The sequence below is a fragment of the Myotis yumanensis genome, unplaced genomic scaffold (assembly GCF_028538775.1).
Source record: "Myotis yumanensis isolate MYYU_CA2020_CCGP unplaced genomic scaffold, mMyoYum1.0.hap1 SCAF_1, whole genome shotgun sequence".
Taxonomy (NCBI): Eukaryota; Metazoa; Chordata; class Mammalia; order Chiroptera; family Vespertilionidae; genus Myotis; species Myotis yumanensis.
In genome coordinates this window covers 101,249,074-101,265,966 of record NW_027223752.1, presented here as the reverse complement: position 1 = coordinate 101,265,966, position 16,893 = coordinate 101,249,074, and the positions used below count along the sequence as shown (strand labels likewise).

At 42.1% G+C, this 16,893-nt stretch overlaps 1 protein-coding gene across 1 annotated transcript in view; it reads right to left on the bottom strand.

Annotated features, from left to right (window-relative positions):
- The window catches only part of MPP7 (MAGUK p55 scaffold protein 7), a 263,960-nt gene that overhangs the window by 29,566 nt on the left and 217,501 nt on the right, over nucleotides 1-16,893 (bottom strand). Inside the window, exon 11 of the mRNA XM_070428568.1 lies at nucleotides 7,812-7,982. Within this exon, the coding sequence (XP_070284669.1) occupies nucleotides 7,812-7,982 (171 nt within the window). The remainder of the gene's footprint in view (nucleotides 1-7,811; nucleotides 7,983-16,893) is intronic.

The window sequence follows — 16,893 nt, the reverse complement described above, 5'->3', positions numbered from 1 at the left end:
TCTGTGCTTGTTGAATAAGAAAAGTTTCTGGCTACAAAACATGGCAGAAGCCCAACCTAGGGAATCTCGAAACTCATTCTGTGCAGAACTTCTGAGAAGTCTAAACTCAACTTCATGAAGATGGTGTGCACAGGCCTGGGTAATACACACTTGGGCACATCTATCAGGATTCTTGATTCAGGACTAAAAACAAACAAACAAAAAACCAAATACAACCATGAGAGAGAGAAATATTGATGAAAGAGAACCATCGATTGGTGCCTCCTACACTCCCCCTACCAGGGATCAAACCCACAACCCAGATATGTTTCCTGACTGGGAATCACCAGTGACTAGTGCATGGGATGACACTCAACCAACTAAGCCACACTGGTCAGGGCAAGAATGTTTCTATTCAAACCAGAAATGTAAGTATTTCTGTTACATTTTTCAAAATTTCATGTAAATTACAAAATCACTTTGCAAATTCTGGGAAGAATGAAGCCATGTTTATCAATCCCATTAGTTGAAATTCTTGTAAAAAATGTCAATTGGATAATTAAGATTAGAAAGGCGTATTTTTAAATTACTTTTGTGCATTTAATTAGTAATTCACTAATTAGTGAATTACTAATTAAATGCAACCATGAGAGAGAGAATATCGATGAAAGAGAACCACTGATCAGCTGTCTCCAACATGCACCCCTCAACCCCTGGTGACTGAGCCTGCAACCCAGGCATGTGCCCCGCCTGGGAATCGAACCATGATCTCCTGGTTCATGGGTCGACGTCCAATCCCTGAGCCAAACCAGCCAGGAGTAACTCACTCTTGAAAGTAGGAAACAGTGTTGTATGTGGTTTTATATAAACATTCATTTACTTCAACCAAAGAAATATAGTCCATTTAGGGTATCAATTAAATGATGCTAAAATTTCTAGTTAAAAGTTTACATTTAAGAAAATATTCATTCACATTAACTGTAAAAAATGCCTTTAATTTTATCTGAAAGAGAAAAAAATTAAAAATCCATATGTAAATTCCTAGTCTTCATTTATATAGGAGCATTTAGACATATACTGCTTTAAAATATCACTATTACATTCCTAAATTTTAAAAAAAAGTTTATGGCAAAAGTTTGTACTTTGGTGCTTCAACCATCTATTTATTTGTGTGTTAAGTGCAGATGCTGAGTGAATGATTATGTATTAGAACAATAATGTATTATTACTGTGAATACAATTTTAATAAAATTAATAAAATGTGGTATATATATTTTTAATGACACTCATGTAAGTCTACAAAGAATGAGTAATTTTTATTTGTAAATGTCCAGCATAGAACTTAGTTGTAGTTCTTCTTAAGGCTGATGAGCATCAAATTGAATATAATAATGTAAATACACATAAAAAGACAATAACCATGCTAAAGATTATAGTGTTAGTAATCTGTTAGGAAAGGAACTTCTGAGAAAGGGAGATACAAGTAGGTGCAAATAGGCCTAATTTGTTGTAACACACTAGATATTCATGTAACAGTCATAATGGATTAATGATAAAATACATTCTTATTTGGATTTATGTCCAATGTTAAATTATATATTAGAAAGAAATCTGTTGTTCTGACCAAGCACTATTCACTTTTGCTACTGATCTTCGTACATCTTGGCACAAATATAAAAATGGCATATTAGCCTGGCCAGTGTTACACAGTGATTGAGTGTTGACCCATGAACGAAGAGGTCATTGGTTTGATTCTGGTCAGGGTACATGCCTGTGTTGTGGGCTCAATCCCCAGTAGGAGGCATGCAGGAGATTTTTATGGTATTGGCCAGACTTGTTACTCTTACCATCCAGAGAAAAATGTCAGAATTACTGGAACCTGCAATAAATATCCAAACTGCTTTTGTTACCTAAAAACACATTTACTCATTTGATTTATTGCAAGACAAATCAAGCAAAATCTCTAGGTATTGCTCAGATCAATCACATGTTGTAAAAAATGTACTTATCATATTGTAGCACTTCTATTTTTGTTGCTCTAAGCATAAAATAAAACAACCATACTATTATTTATATATAACTTGCAGTCTTATAATAATCACATTAATGGGTGGCTAGATTTTTGGACTGGAGAGGGATAAATCTGTTTATAACACTAAATTTAAAGTTCCCTGGGAATCAATCTGTATAGAAAATGTAGCAACTTAGCAACAAGCCCCGATAGAGGCTCAGATTTTCTTTTCTCTATTGGGAAAAAAAAAATGCTATTTGTGAAGTATCACCTGAATGCTACTGTCAAAAAAAGAAGAAAAGAAAAAGGGAGTGGGGAGCTTGTTGAAAGAGCATCATTTTTCCAAAGCAGCTATTTATACTAGACTTATGTAAACCAAGTCCTGTCTCACTCCTACCTCAAGGCTATGACAAAAGTGCAAAATTAAAAGATAAAAATAAAACCACCTGTCTTCCTTAGCTAAGCAGAAGAGAGCATGGACAACTTTCTTACTTCAAGAGTCTGTTAAAAAAAATTTGGCCTTTCCAATGAGGTACCATGATCTTCTGATTCAAAATAAAAAATTCTTGATTCCTCCAAATCTTCTTAGCTTTAACTGACTCCTTTTTAATTTATTTTTTTATTTTTCAATTTAAATCATATTAAATTTATTGGGGTAACACTGGTTATTCGGCTTCTACAGCATATATCACAGTTAAACAATTATACAATTAACTTTATTATTACTAATTTATTATAAATTTTTTGGTGTGTGTATCTCCTCCCATTAGAATGTAAACACCACAAGGGCAAAAATGTTTGTGTTATTCACTAACAAACCCACATGCTGAGGAAGTACCTGATCCAGTAGGTACTCCATAGAAATCAGCTGAATAAACATAATTGTAATTGGTGCCCAGAAATTAAGCTGGAGTATAAACATTTAAGACCAACCGATGTCATAAAAAACCAACGAGATTCTAATAAAGATCATATTTACGTCTTATATACAAGGATTATAATTTTAAATCCATCCCACACTCATAAATCCAATGATGACTTTGGGATTTACAGGTGCCTATATAAAACCCTCTAGAGCAGAATAACTCCTACAAGCCTTCAATCAAAGGTCAACTAAAGCTTTGGGAATTCTAACAAACATATTAACACTCACATTTAGTTTTGAGTTACTTTTCTCTATGCTTTATGTGAGATACCTTTTTGTTTTGCTATAGTTTTATGGAAAAATTATGACAGTCTTATAAATGTCTATTCAAACCACCTCACAAAGTCTTTATACAGAATATAAAAGTCAGCACAAAGGAGGGCAGAACAGTACTTAGTGCTCAAACTAAGAACATGAAACATAAAGGAACGTTTATTATTGCCTCTTATGCCTTGTAACCAGACAGAACAAGTCACAAATTGTCTGAATATTCACAAGATGAATTTTTGCTCTTCTATTGGCTTAAGATTTAAGTGTTTTACAGTTTTTGAACACGAAAGCTTTCTAACACACATTATTTGCTTTATTACTTTCCTTTTAAAAGTCAAGTTTCACCAAAGATAAAACTTATGTAGAAAAATGTACTAAATGCCTAACATTTGATCTTAAGATACTTTTTGGAAAATACTTTTAAATGCAGAAGGGAATATAACACAAACTGTCACTGAGATGTTTTAGTGGCTGAAATGTGGCTTTGGAAATGAAATACTTCTCATAAAGCTCAAAGTCCTCCACTTTCATATTTTTGCCATGTTAATAACTTGTTAGATTTTAATTTCTTGAACATTAACTGCAAGAATAAAAATCATGCAATATTGTGGTAAGAATCCAGGGAAAATAAAAACTATGTACCTTCTTAACAATCCTAATACATAAAAACCCAGGGTCCGTAACATCCAAGATGACTGAAAGCTCCACTGAATCCCAGGCTGTGCGCACAGCAGGCTCCAGTGGGTGGGGACTGGCTAGCGGGCTGAAATGCTGACCTCTTGAGGAGAAAGAGAGGCGGGGCTGATCAGTGGCTACCGTGGCTGCTGGTGAGGCCCAGGGAGAGAGAGAAACAGGGTCTGATCCACAGCCTCGCCAGCAGCCCCGCCTCTCTCTCTCTCTCTCTAAGAGATCAGCAGTGCAGCCTGCTCACCAGCAGCCTGGGGTGGATGTTGATCAGTCCCGCCCCTCTGATCAGGCCCAGAGACAGACCTGGAGACACTGACTGGCATAGAAACCGACCAATCAGAATTAAATCTGGGTGAAGTGTGAGGAGCCAATGGCTGCCTAGGAGGCGGAGCTTTTGATGCTGACTGGCATAGAAACCGACCAATCAGAACTTAACCTGGGTGAACTGCGAAGGCAGAACCTAAGGTGGGGGCTGAGGAGGTGTTTTACGGGCAACAGCTGTTTGGTGTAAGGTGTAAGAAAGCAGTTCAATTTTTTAATGACTGATTTGGCAGTATAGTGCATATGGCTGGCTATCAGTCCAGATATAGGGATTATTTATTTTTGTCTGCTAAGAGCATCTCCTCCTGCTGAAAAAGGCTTTTCCCACCACTTAAGCAATCCTATCCTATATAATCTATCTATATTAATAAAAGGGTATTATGCTAATTAGATCGGGTCAACCGGACAAAGCCATGATAGTGGGGGCTGAGGCAGAGGGAGGGCAGTTGGGGGTGAAATCAGGCTGGCAGGGGGTTAGGGGCAATCAGGCCAGCAGGGGAGGGCAGTTGGGGATGAGATCAGACCAGCAGGGGAGGGTAGTTGGGGGTGAGATCAGGCCGGCAGGGGAAGGCAGTCAGGGGCGATCAGGCAGGCAGAGGCAGTTAGGGGTGATCAAGCAGTTAGGCAGAGAGGTTAGGGGCGCTCAGGCAGGTGAGCGGTTAGGAGCCAGTGGTCCCATATTGCGAGAGAGATGTCCCCAACTGGAGAGGGTGCAGGCTGGGCTAAGGGACCCCCCCCCCCCACCCCCGTGCACAAATTTTGTGCACCAGGCCACTAGTCTATATATATAAAAACCCTAAGTGACCGGTCTACCGCTCGACCAGTCTACTGTTTGACCGGTTGCTATGACATACACTGACCACCAGGGGGTAGATGCTCAACGCAGAAGATACACCCTGGTGGTCAGTGCAATCCCACAGTGGGACACCACTCAGATGACCAATGGGCACCAGACGCCAGGCTCATTGTTGGCAAGTGCAGCTGCAGCAGCGTGAGCCTCTCCCACCTCCGCGGGAGCACTACTGAGCGATGGCAGAGGCAGGCGCTGTGGGGCTGGAATGAGCAGGAGTGGCATGGCACCTGGCCCAGGCTCAGGCTCCTCCCCGGCCGCCTGCTGCTTCACACACTAGTATATCCCTTAAGAGGTACCGGATTGCGAGAGGGCGCAGGCGAGGCTGAGGGACTCCACCAGTGCACGAATCCATGCACTGAGCCTCTAGTATTTATCTAATAGTTTCAAAGCAAACACAATTATTCCCAATGGCTTTGAAAACACTGAGAAAAACAAATTAGTCTTGAGGAGGACCAGGATGCTTATACACTTTCTATATTCCTATAGCCAAGGAACTATTTCCTAAGTATATGACTTCTACAATAATGAAAAGTAAATAGCTAATTCAGGAACAATCCAGAATTTCCAAAATTCAAGTCCACTGTTTGATTTCCTTTTATTTGATAAATTGCTAAATAATCTAATTTAATTTATAAGTATTTGGAACACTAATGATCAAAATCAGCAGAAACCTATTCATATTTTAACATTTCATGTTCAACTTATATTTTTAGTTAAAATAGAAGAGTTACTGTTTATTAAAACCTAACTGAGGTACTAGGAATTGATCTAAGTCTTTGCAAATACTATTTCATTTAACTCTCAAACAAACCTAGAAAGCAGATGCTCTTATTATCCTCATTTTTCAGATGAAGAAAAAAATGCCCCAAGAAAATCTGAAATGTTCAGGTGTCACATGGTTACGGAAGAGCAGAACTGGCTGGAAGGCAGCCTGCCTTGCCCCAGAGGCCTGTTTCTCACTGTCTCTACCACTCACCTCACAGGATGTAATAGACTCCAGAAAATAAACTCAAAAAGTCTAATACTACAAATGGGCTACACAACCAAGTTAAAAGGTTTTCTGAACAATGACCACACAGAAGGAAGCGAATAACAGGAAACACTTTTGAAGGACAGTTACATACTACAACCCTGGCTGCCACTTTTCACTATGGAAGATCATGCTCCAAAAAGGTCACAGTGATGGAAAGGAGAGGATTAAAGCCTGGCTGGGTGGCTCAGCTGGAGCGACATCCCGTGCACCAAAAACAGTTTGTGGGTTCGATTCCCAGTCAGGGCACATGCCTCGATCATGGGTTTGATCCCTAGTCAGGGTGCATTCAGGAGGCAACTGATCAATGTTTCTCTCTCACATGCATGTTTCTCTCTCTCTTTTCCTTTCTCTCTCTCTAGAATCAATAAAACCATATCCTTGGGTAAGGATTAAAAAACACACACAATTAAATCACTTTCCACTATGGGAAATCAAGGCCACAGTGATGCTAAGGGTGGGATTAAAAAATTAAAAAATATATTATACTAGAAACTGCTTCATAATAGGGAAATAAAATGTTAGGGACTAAAGATTTTCTTATAAAAATTTTATAATACAAGCTGAAAATAATAATAAATCCATAGATTAAAGCAGACGTACCAAATCTAAAATATCACTGAACAAATCCTAAACAGAAAATTAAGACAAAACCAGAGGCTTTAAAATCATCATTTAAACACATGATAACAAAGTACAAAATAAGTGTGACATCAAAATAAATTGCAGCCAGTTTACAACCACCAACAAAAGAAGGTAATGGCAAGTGAACCCATTTCAACACAGTAACCAGACTATCCTGTGCACACAGCCTCTCTACATTTGCATTGTAACCAATAGCAGCAGCCGAAAAGCAAAAGACACTCCAGAATCAGCCTGGGTATCTGGAAACTTGGGAGAGATCAGACACTGTGCTAACAAGATCCCCAGTTGTCTCGATGTGTGTGTAAATTTGAGAAGCCCTGGAGCAGAGGCTGAGGCCGATGGGAAAGGGAGGGCTCCTCCCTCTGAGCACTGACACGAATGCTGTCTCTGCCACAAAAAACTTACCGAGAGGCAGCCTGAAGTCTAAAGGCAGAGTAGAGACTAAGGCAGTGATGGCGAACCTATGACATGTGTGTCAGAGGTGACACGCGAACTCATTTTTTTGGTTGATTTTTCTTTGTTAAATGGCATTTAAATATTTAAAATAAATATCAAAAATATAAATCTTTGTTTTACTATGGTTGCAAATATCAAAAAATTTCAGTATGTGACACGGCACCAGAGTTAAGTTAGGGTTTTTCAAAAATGCTGACACGCTGAGCTCAAAAGGTTCGCCATCATTGGACTAAGGTCAAGCCTGGCCTTGCCTTGGTGACGGGGAGGACTACCCCAGGTGGGCTGCCCAACAAGTAACAGAGTGGAGAGGGATAAAAAACAAGAAAAATCAGCCTGGGATACTTCGGAATAGCTGGTGAATTTTAAGGAGAGCGAAAGTAAGACAGTAATGACTAGTGCAATGAGCGGCAATGCCTAGACGTGCAGTGAAGGCAAAGCAGGGCCAACACCTGCTAACCTGACCGAGGGAGGCCCTACGTGGAAATACTCAGCTCAGCGCCTGAAGGGGCACGGGCTTTATGTGAACAATGGGTGAGATTTTTTAGCTGGAAACTTCAAGTACGATGTTCTTTGCAGTGAAATTCTTACTCTCTCACTTATTTCATCCGAATTACACACAAACGCAGACACTTACCAACCAAGACAACAAGTCTGTATTTCTCATTCATTTGTCGCCGATATGGGGTTACTTCCTCATATGTGGGTACATCAGCTGTATCATATTGATCACTCTTCTTACATTCATACATGGTTTTATTTGTTTTCTTATCTTTTCTACTTAGACGGAAACTTCTTCTAAAACCAGCTGTAAATAGAAAAAAAATTATTTCTAGTAATAAGAACTAAAAAAAGAAACCCCCTCAAAAAACAAAAATAAAAAACCCTCAAAGTTGCATCAGATTTTTGTTACACCATATTATTGTTACAAGAGCACTTAGTAAGAGAATAAAAATAGATGCTACACAATTTCATTAAAATAACAATTGATAAGATAATTACCTAACATTTAAATATATAGCTATAATGACATAAATTTTATTTGGTTCTAAATCATAGAGTTTTCTTCAGAAATCAACGAGTAAAATAACTGTTATAAAGCAAAATAAGGAAGTCAGAAAGCATGAGGATAATTTATCATGGACTGAATGATGAACACATTTGATAAGAAAAAATTAAAAGCACTTTAAAAACATTTTAAATATAAACGATGGATTCTCTCATTCATAAACACTGGAATATTTCATGTCATATTCTAAGCATAGCCTAACAACATACCTGGGGCAAAGACAGGATCTACTGTTAAGAAAGAAAACTAAATTAGGGAAAGCATAATGTCAAACAGGCCTATGCGTGGGATCAGGCTGATAGATCTAGCCTGTTTCTAAAAGCAAGTTATTTAATTCCCATGAGATTCCAGGGGAATGGAATCATGGACCTAGCTGCCTCACGTCTTCTTCTATGGAAACTATATGTTTTTACTAGTATGATATGAAGCCTACTGACATTTGAAAATGTTTCATAGTTTCAATTGTGTACTCATCAACAGGTCATATAATCTTTTGCTAAGATAAATTTTAAGTATTTAAATAAATGCCATGTCTGCTTAAAGCATCCTCTCCAACTCACTGCTATCACTTAACATGTGGGCTTAAAAAGCTCAGCTAGAGTTCCTTTCCTCAGTCAATTCCCATTTTATTCTGATTGATTTTCATGTTGTTGCAGTATTCTGGTTTTATTTCTTTTCTAGAATAGTGACATTTACCATATGCATCATTCAAGAACTCATAAGCTGTGCAATCAACTCTTAACCAAACCAACCTTTATACGCTCTCAAAAATCCAGACTTTAAGACAGAGAAAACAACCTACTTATCAAAACATATAGTATATTCTGCATCAGCTCTATAGTACAAAACAATATATATGTATTATATATCTATTTTAAAGACTTTTTTACATTACTCTTTTTTAAAAATATATTTTTATTAATTTCATAGAAGAAGGGAGAGGGAGAGAGAGATAGAAACATCAATGATGAGAGAGAATCATTGATTAGCTGCCTCCTGCAAGCTCCCCACTGGGGATCAAGCTGCAACCCAGGCGTGTGCCCTGACTGGGAATTAAACTGTGATCTCCAGGTTCACAGGTCAACACTCAACCACTGAGCACACTGGTCAGGCCAAAACATAAAAGAAAATTCTCTTTAAAAAGAATATTGATTGAGTTTGACACAGAGAAAACTTTAAAAATGAATCTATTTTTATAACAAAATATAAGACTATAATAACTAATCTGTGTGAATTTCAGGGAACATAAAGAAAAAGAATAATTATTAGCATTGGATTTAAGAAGTTAATAGGATTCCAAATAAAGGCAATATTAAAAAACAATTATCAATGACTAGGGAGTTTCAGCTTAATAAAAATGAATCAACATACTGAGAATAGAATGAAAAAATAAATCTGATAATATATTCCTGTGGACCATCAAGTCTCATTCTGATTTTGAGGAAATACTCAGATTATTTGAGGGGAAACATTTACAAAGGATTTGAAATGAGGAAGATAATTGCTCTAAAACTCGTTGATCAAAAAGATAAAGAGAAAAAAGTGAACAGGATAAGTGGTATAAAACACATTGGTATTTTATATAAGACTAGAGGCCCGGTGCACAAAAATTTGTGCACTTGGGGGGGGAGGGTCCCTCAGCCCGTCCTGTGCCCTCTCGCAGTCTGGGACCCCTCAGGAGATAATGACCCATTGGCTTAGGCCTGCTCCCAGGTGGCAGAGGGCAGGCCCAATCCCTAGGTGCAGCCCCTGGTCGGGCTCAGAGCAGGGCCGATTGGGGAGTTGGGGCGCCGCCCCCTGTCATGCACAGAGCAGGGCGGATCGGGAGGTTGCGATGCCACCCTCAGTCACGCTCAGGGTAGGGCCGATTGGGGGGTTGGGACACTGCCCCCTGTCACACTCAAGGCATGGTCGATGGGGAGGTTGTGGCGCCACCCCCTATCACGCACAGAGCAGGGCCGATCAGGGGGTTGGGGCGCTGCCCCTTGTCACTCACAGAGCAGGGCCCATCAGGGGGGTTGGGGCTCCGTACCCTGTTACATACAGAGCAGGGTCGATCAGGGGGTTGGGGAGCTCCCCCCTGTTACACACAGAGCAGGGTGGGTCAGGGGGTGGGGCGCCGCCACTGTCACACTCAGGGCAGGGCCGATGGAGAGGTTATGGCTCTACCCTGTCACACACAGAGCAGGGCCGATCAGGGGGTTGGTGGGCCGCACCCTGTCAAACACAGAGCCGCAGGGCAATCAGGGGATTGGGGAGCTCCCCCCTATCAGGCACAGAGCAGGGCTGATCAGGGGGTTGGGGCGCCTTCCCCTGTCACGAACAGAGCAGGGCAGATAGGGAGGTTGTGGCCCTGCCCCCTGTCACACACAGAGCCACAGGGCGATCAGGGGATTGGGGAGCTCCCCCCTATCAGGCACAGAGCAGGGCTGATCAGGGGGTTTGGGCGCTGCCCCCTGTCATGCTGATCCTGGTGCTGGGAGCCTCGCTGCTCTGCTGATCCCGGTGCCGGGAGGCATATTACCCTTTTACTATATAGGATAGAGGCCTGGTGCATGGGTAGGAGCAGGCTGGTTTGCCCTGAAGGGTGTCCTGGATCAGGGTGGGAGTCCCCACTGGGGTGCCTGGCCAGTCTGGGTGAGGGGCTGAGGGCTGTTTTCTGGAAGCGGGTGACTGAAGCTCCCAACCGCTCCTTTTTTTCTTTTTTTTTTTTTTTTTATTCTGGGCCAGCTTTAGCTCTGAGGCCTCGCTGCTGAAAACATCAATACAATGTTGCGGTCAGGCTGGCTGAACCTGGCTGACTGAGGGTTTCTGGGGTTTTGTTTAGCTTCTTATTTGCAACATAGTACATAGTTGCTTAGAGTTGCAGCTGAGAGGCCGGCAAGTTAGGCGGGGAACGTTGGAGTCTGCAGTCACTGAAGCAAGCAAGCCTCCCTGCTCACTTCAGTGCATGGCTGCCGGCCGCCATCTTGGCTGACAGTTAATTTGCATAAGGATATGCTGATTAGCCAATGGGAAGGGTAGCAGTCGTATGCCAATTACCATATTTCTCTTTTATTAGTGTAGATGAGATTTGAGATAAGCAAAAGGGGCACTGTGCCATCCTGGTCCTGAGAGGAAGAAAACATGTATGAATTCTAAAATCCCACATGCAGATACAATTCAAATTTCTGTGTAAAGGATCAGAGGACAGACTGCACATTATTTTTTTCTGTTTTCTGGGATATTGGGAAAGAATCCATAAAAGGGACCCCTACATATATCTCAGAGTCATTGCAACACCACACCAGAAGTAACCGAGATTCTTGCTTTTTCCAATGCTTTAGCAGAGTGGTATCCAGGCAATGTTCTCTGCCTAATTTGCAGAAATTACTTATCCCATCCCAATCCCACCCTAACTCTGTCACCTGTGACTGCTGGCCAAGATTGGAATCCAGTATAACGGGATAGTTTCTGATTTAGCACAGAAATGACACATTAGTGACTTTTCTATGCTGGTATTTCATTGTGTTCTAATTTTAGGTTTCCACGGTTCTTATCTCCAGAAAGGAAATTATAGGATAAGCCGGTAGAACTAGAAATGCCTTCACAGTTATTCCTTGTATGGAGGGAAGGTTTTCTTTGCCACTACAACTTTTGGCACAGGAATAGTTCTAACTAGGTCATAAATGTCTCATCCAAAGCAAATAAAGCCCAAACGTGAAAACCTGAAATTTTTCTGATCCACAAATCACAGATAAATCCCGATTTTCAATGCAAGTGTTAACCTAACTGGGTCTTTACCATTAACTAAAGTTTCTGCTTTCATTGTAAACAATAAAGGGATAGTGGATAAAAGAAAAAAGTAAACAGATTTCTAATGTGAGGGTCTTTGGACATCAAAAATGGTGACTGCGCTCCACAGGATGGTCTGGTGACGTTAGCTGGATCTGGTTGGTACAGAACAGGTGTTTGGTAAAAGTTTACTATTAAACTTAAAAAGGCAACAACAAAAACCCTGCTATCATTCCAGTTTCATTTTCTTATGTAAATTTCAACAAAGAAAGGGCACATTTGATATTTTCACAAGAAAAAATTCTAAAAGGCAGACAAAAGGACAGAACATTGCAAACCACAAGGCTTAGCACTGGAAGGAACCCTGGAGCCCATCTGGGCCACGTCCCTGCTCCCTGGCCAGCATATATGTTACTGTCACTGCACTTGCCCACACACTATGACAGGGTCCTGACCTCATTCACATCCACTTTCTCGGTGGTAACTACCAAACAGGTGAATCTCCCACAGTTATGAGCTTCGGTGCTGGTGCCTTGACCTAACGTGCTCGTTTATAAAACAAAGGGAAAGGCAATCAGATCACCACATGGATTCTATCACAGCATCAGCATCACTAGGTATTGAAGCAAAGACAAGAGGTAGACAAACCTGCTGACTTACCAGTTGTATGACTTGCCAACTTTTAAAAAATGTCTCTAGGCCCATTTTCTCAACTTTAAAATAGTAATGTCTACCTCACAGTGTTGTTAAGAATTAAACAATTGCCATAAACCATTTGACCCAGTACCTGGCATGTGGTAAACACTATGCACTACAGCTGTAAATTACTGCATGATTATGTTTCCAACTTGTTTAAAGTACCTTGAAGGCAGGAACATACCTCCCTGTGTTCCCACAACACACAGTCTAGCAGGAAAGGGAAAAATAAATTAAGGGGCTTATTAGTAAGTTTTTAACTGGCTAGTGTTACAAAAGAGACAAAATATTAAAATTAAAGCCAGATTTAAATGTTAACTATTAAAAGTACCCTATTAAGAAGTGAGATATTTTATTTATTTTTAATAATCCTCACCTGAGGATATGTTTTTATTGCATTTTAGAGAGAAGGAAGAGAGAGAGAAAGAGAGAGAGAGAGAGAGAGAGAGAGAGAGACCCATATGAGAGAAAAACATCAATCGGTTGCCTCTCATATTCATACACCCATATCGCCCCACCTGGATGGAGCCTGCAACTTGGGTATGTGCCCTGACCAGGAATTAAACCCACCAGCTCTTGGTGTATGGGACAACGCTTCAACCAACTGACCACCAGGCCAGGGCAGTGAGGAATTTTAAAGAAACACAACAAAGATTTAGTGTACCTTAACTATTCATGTTTTTAGTTACTCTTTCTAGGGATGTATGTTATTTCTGATACCATATTTAAATTTAAAAGGCATTCTTACTACTTTTACTTATCATAATCCTTTATTCTCCTGATTCATATATAGTACTCCATATTTACATCACAAAATATATATACAAATAAACATATGAATGGGTACACATGTATACGTATGTACATAAATATCTATATATAAAGAGCCAGGGTCCTTAACATCCAAAACAACCAAAGGCTCAACTGCCGCTGCTGCGGGTGCCCAGACCCAACACTGACTGTCAAGGGGGCTGCGGATCAGGCCTGAAGAGAGGCCTGCAGAAAGAAGCAGGGTCTGATCCGTAGCCTCCATGGAAGCTGTTGATTAGCATTTGCCTCTCTCTTTCACTCTGGGCCTGGCCAGCAGCCACGCCTCTCTTTCTCTGGGGCATCTGCTGGGGATGCTGATCAGCCCCGCTCCTCTGATCAGGCCCGTCAATAGGCCCAGAGACACTGACTGGCATAGAAACTGACCAATCAGAACCAAATCTGGGTGAAGTGAGAGAAGCCAATGGCTGCCTATGAGGTGGAGCTTTTGACACTGACTGGCATCAAAACCAACCAATCAGAATCTAATCTGAGTGAACTGTGAAGGCAGAACCTAAGGTGGGGACTGAGGAGGGGTTTTAAGGGCAACAGCTGTTTGGTGTAAGGTGTAAGGAAGCGGTTCAATTTTTTAATGACTGGTTTGGCAGTATAGTGCACATGGCTGGCTATCAGTCCAGATATAGGGATTATGTATTTTTGTCTGCCAAGAGCATCTCTTCCTGCTGAAAAAGGTCCCCCCCCCCCATTTAAGCAATTCTATCCTATATAATCTATCTATACTAATAAAAGGGAAATATGCTAATTAGACCAGGTTGACAGGCTATCTTCCGGATGTCCGACTTCCTTCCAGACAAAGCCATGGTGGTGGGAGCTGAGGTAGAGGCAGTTAGGGGTGATCAGGCCGGGAGGGGAGGGGAGTTGGGGGCGAGATCAGGCCGGCAGGGGAAGGCACAGGGGGCGATATTAGGCCAGCAGGGGAGGGCTGTTGGGGGTGAGATCAGGCCGGCAGGGGAGGGCAGTTGGGGGCAACCAGGCTGGCAGGGGAGGGCAGTTAGAGTTGATCAGGCAGGCAGAGGCAGTTGGGGGCAAGATCAGGCTGGCAGGGGCAGGCTGTTAGGAGCAATCAGGCAGGCAGGCAGAGGTAGTTAGGGGTGATCAGGCAGCCAGGCAGAGGGGTTAGGGGCAATCAGGCATGCAGACAGAGGCAGTTAGGGGCGATCAGGCAGGCAGGCAAGTGAGCGGTTAGAAGCCAGTGGTCCCAGATTGCGAGGGGGATAACCGGCCGTCGGACATCCCCCAAGAGGTCCCTGATTAGAGAGGGCGCAGGCTGGGCTGAGGGACCCCCCACCCCTCGTGCATGAATTTCATGCACCGGGCCACTAGCCCTATATAATAAAAGGCTAATATGCAAATAGACCGAACAGAGGAACAACTGAACAACTAGTCACTATGACCTATGCTGACCACCAGGGGTCACGTGTGGAACATGGTGGGTATCGGCCACGGCAGGATGGTGGAGCAGGTGAGCAGTGGTACCAGATCAAGGCGGGTGCCAGTTGCTGTCATTGGGGCAAGCCTCTGGTGGTTACTGAAAATTCTTTCCTCCCACACGCCGTGGTCCTGCCGGGCACTCGCACCTGCTGCCGGCACTGGTCCCACTTGCACCTGCTGCAGGCGCCGGAGCCACCGCTCAAACCCGCTACTGACGCCCAGCACTGGCCCTGATCGCTCAGTGCCATCAGTGGGTGCGAGCGGCTTCCAGCCCTGATCGACCCTCAGGGCTGCTCCACCTCCCCCTGCTCCTGAGGATCGATCGGGGCCTGCAGCCGCCGCTCACACCCACTGATGGCACCGGCCCTGCTCGCACCCCTGCTGGCGCCAGCCCCAATCACTCCATGCCATCAGTGGGTACGAGTGGGGCCAGTGCTGTCAGCACATGGGAGCGGCGACAGAAGGAGCAGGACTGCCAACAGACAGGGGCCCGGGGCTACAATGGAAGGGGCTACGTGGGGGCGTGGAGGATGGGCCGAGACCCGCCCCTGTGCCCACCGCAGCCTTGTGGCTTACAGTTCCTTTCAAGGTGCACAAATTCGTGCACTGGGCCCCTAGTCCATATATAAACACAGATTAAAAACAACAACAAAGAAAAATCCCAAACCCAGAGCCACCAATAAAACAGTCAGAACAGAGGCTATAACAAAACATATACAATCCAGAGTACTTGCCTATGATTATTTCTCAAACCAAAAACCAGATCAGCTTATTTTCCTAGAATCTATCTGACATGCCCTTCAAGGCAGTACAGATTGTAACTTTCAAACTTCAGTAACATGATGAGTGATGTGTCCGCACACCTTGGTTAAGTCTAAGCTTAGAGAAAGTGAATTCTATGACAGGAAAGGGGGTTAATATTTCTTGCCTTCAGATCTTTTTGTTGTTAATCCTCATCCAAGGATATATTTTCCATTGTGTTTTAGAGAGAGTGGGAGGGATGGAGGGAGGGGGAAAGACAGAGAGAGAAAAATTGATATGAGAGAAACACATCCAACTGGTTGCCTCCTGCATGCACCCATACCAGGGCCGGCTGACACTCTAACCACGGAGTCAACTGGCCAGGACTCTTGCCTTCAGATCGTATGTGGTTCTCATTAAAAGGGACATTTAAAATAGTGTACTTAAGCTGAAAGTAAGCAGAGGGTTCTTTCAAGTAAATGTTTATAAATAACCTAGGACCTGTTTAACTCCAGTTCATTTCCAGTGCCCAAGTCTTAGTAAGAACTGGCTTTTAAAAAAGAAGGATGGTAAAAAGAATAGTAACAAGGAATTTGGAGTAAGGGAATGGTGTTACACATAATGTACTTTTCCTTATTTTTCACATTTTTGTAATTTATAATTGGCTCAGCATTTTTATGGTCAGGCTTTTTCCAGGGCACATACCCACAGCTGCTAGAGATTTGTGTGTTTTAAAGGAACGGCAATTTCACATTATTACAATAGGAAAGTGACTTCAGAGTTAGAGTAAGACCGCAGGTGCAGGTCAGCCCCTAGTCATAAGGAGACACTTATCTAATATTTTCCAGTAGAGGTCATTTACAGTATGTTAACACATCATTTAATTGTATAGCTTTGTTTAAACATATTTTTTACTATAAAATATGACATTTAAGTTGTTTGTTATCTGCTCATTATTTCAGTAAGACTACAATAGACATCCATGGACATTCCCTTTTGTCCATTTCGCTGATGATTTCATTAGGACAAGTTGCAAAGCTAGACAGGTCTTGTCCAAATGCTTGTCACTCAGACCAGTTAATAACAGTGTACATTTCCACCAGCAGTAAGCACGGCTGCCCAGATTACTGTTCTCTTATAAAATGACTTCTAATCACTCTAAAGCCATTAATAATGGAAC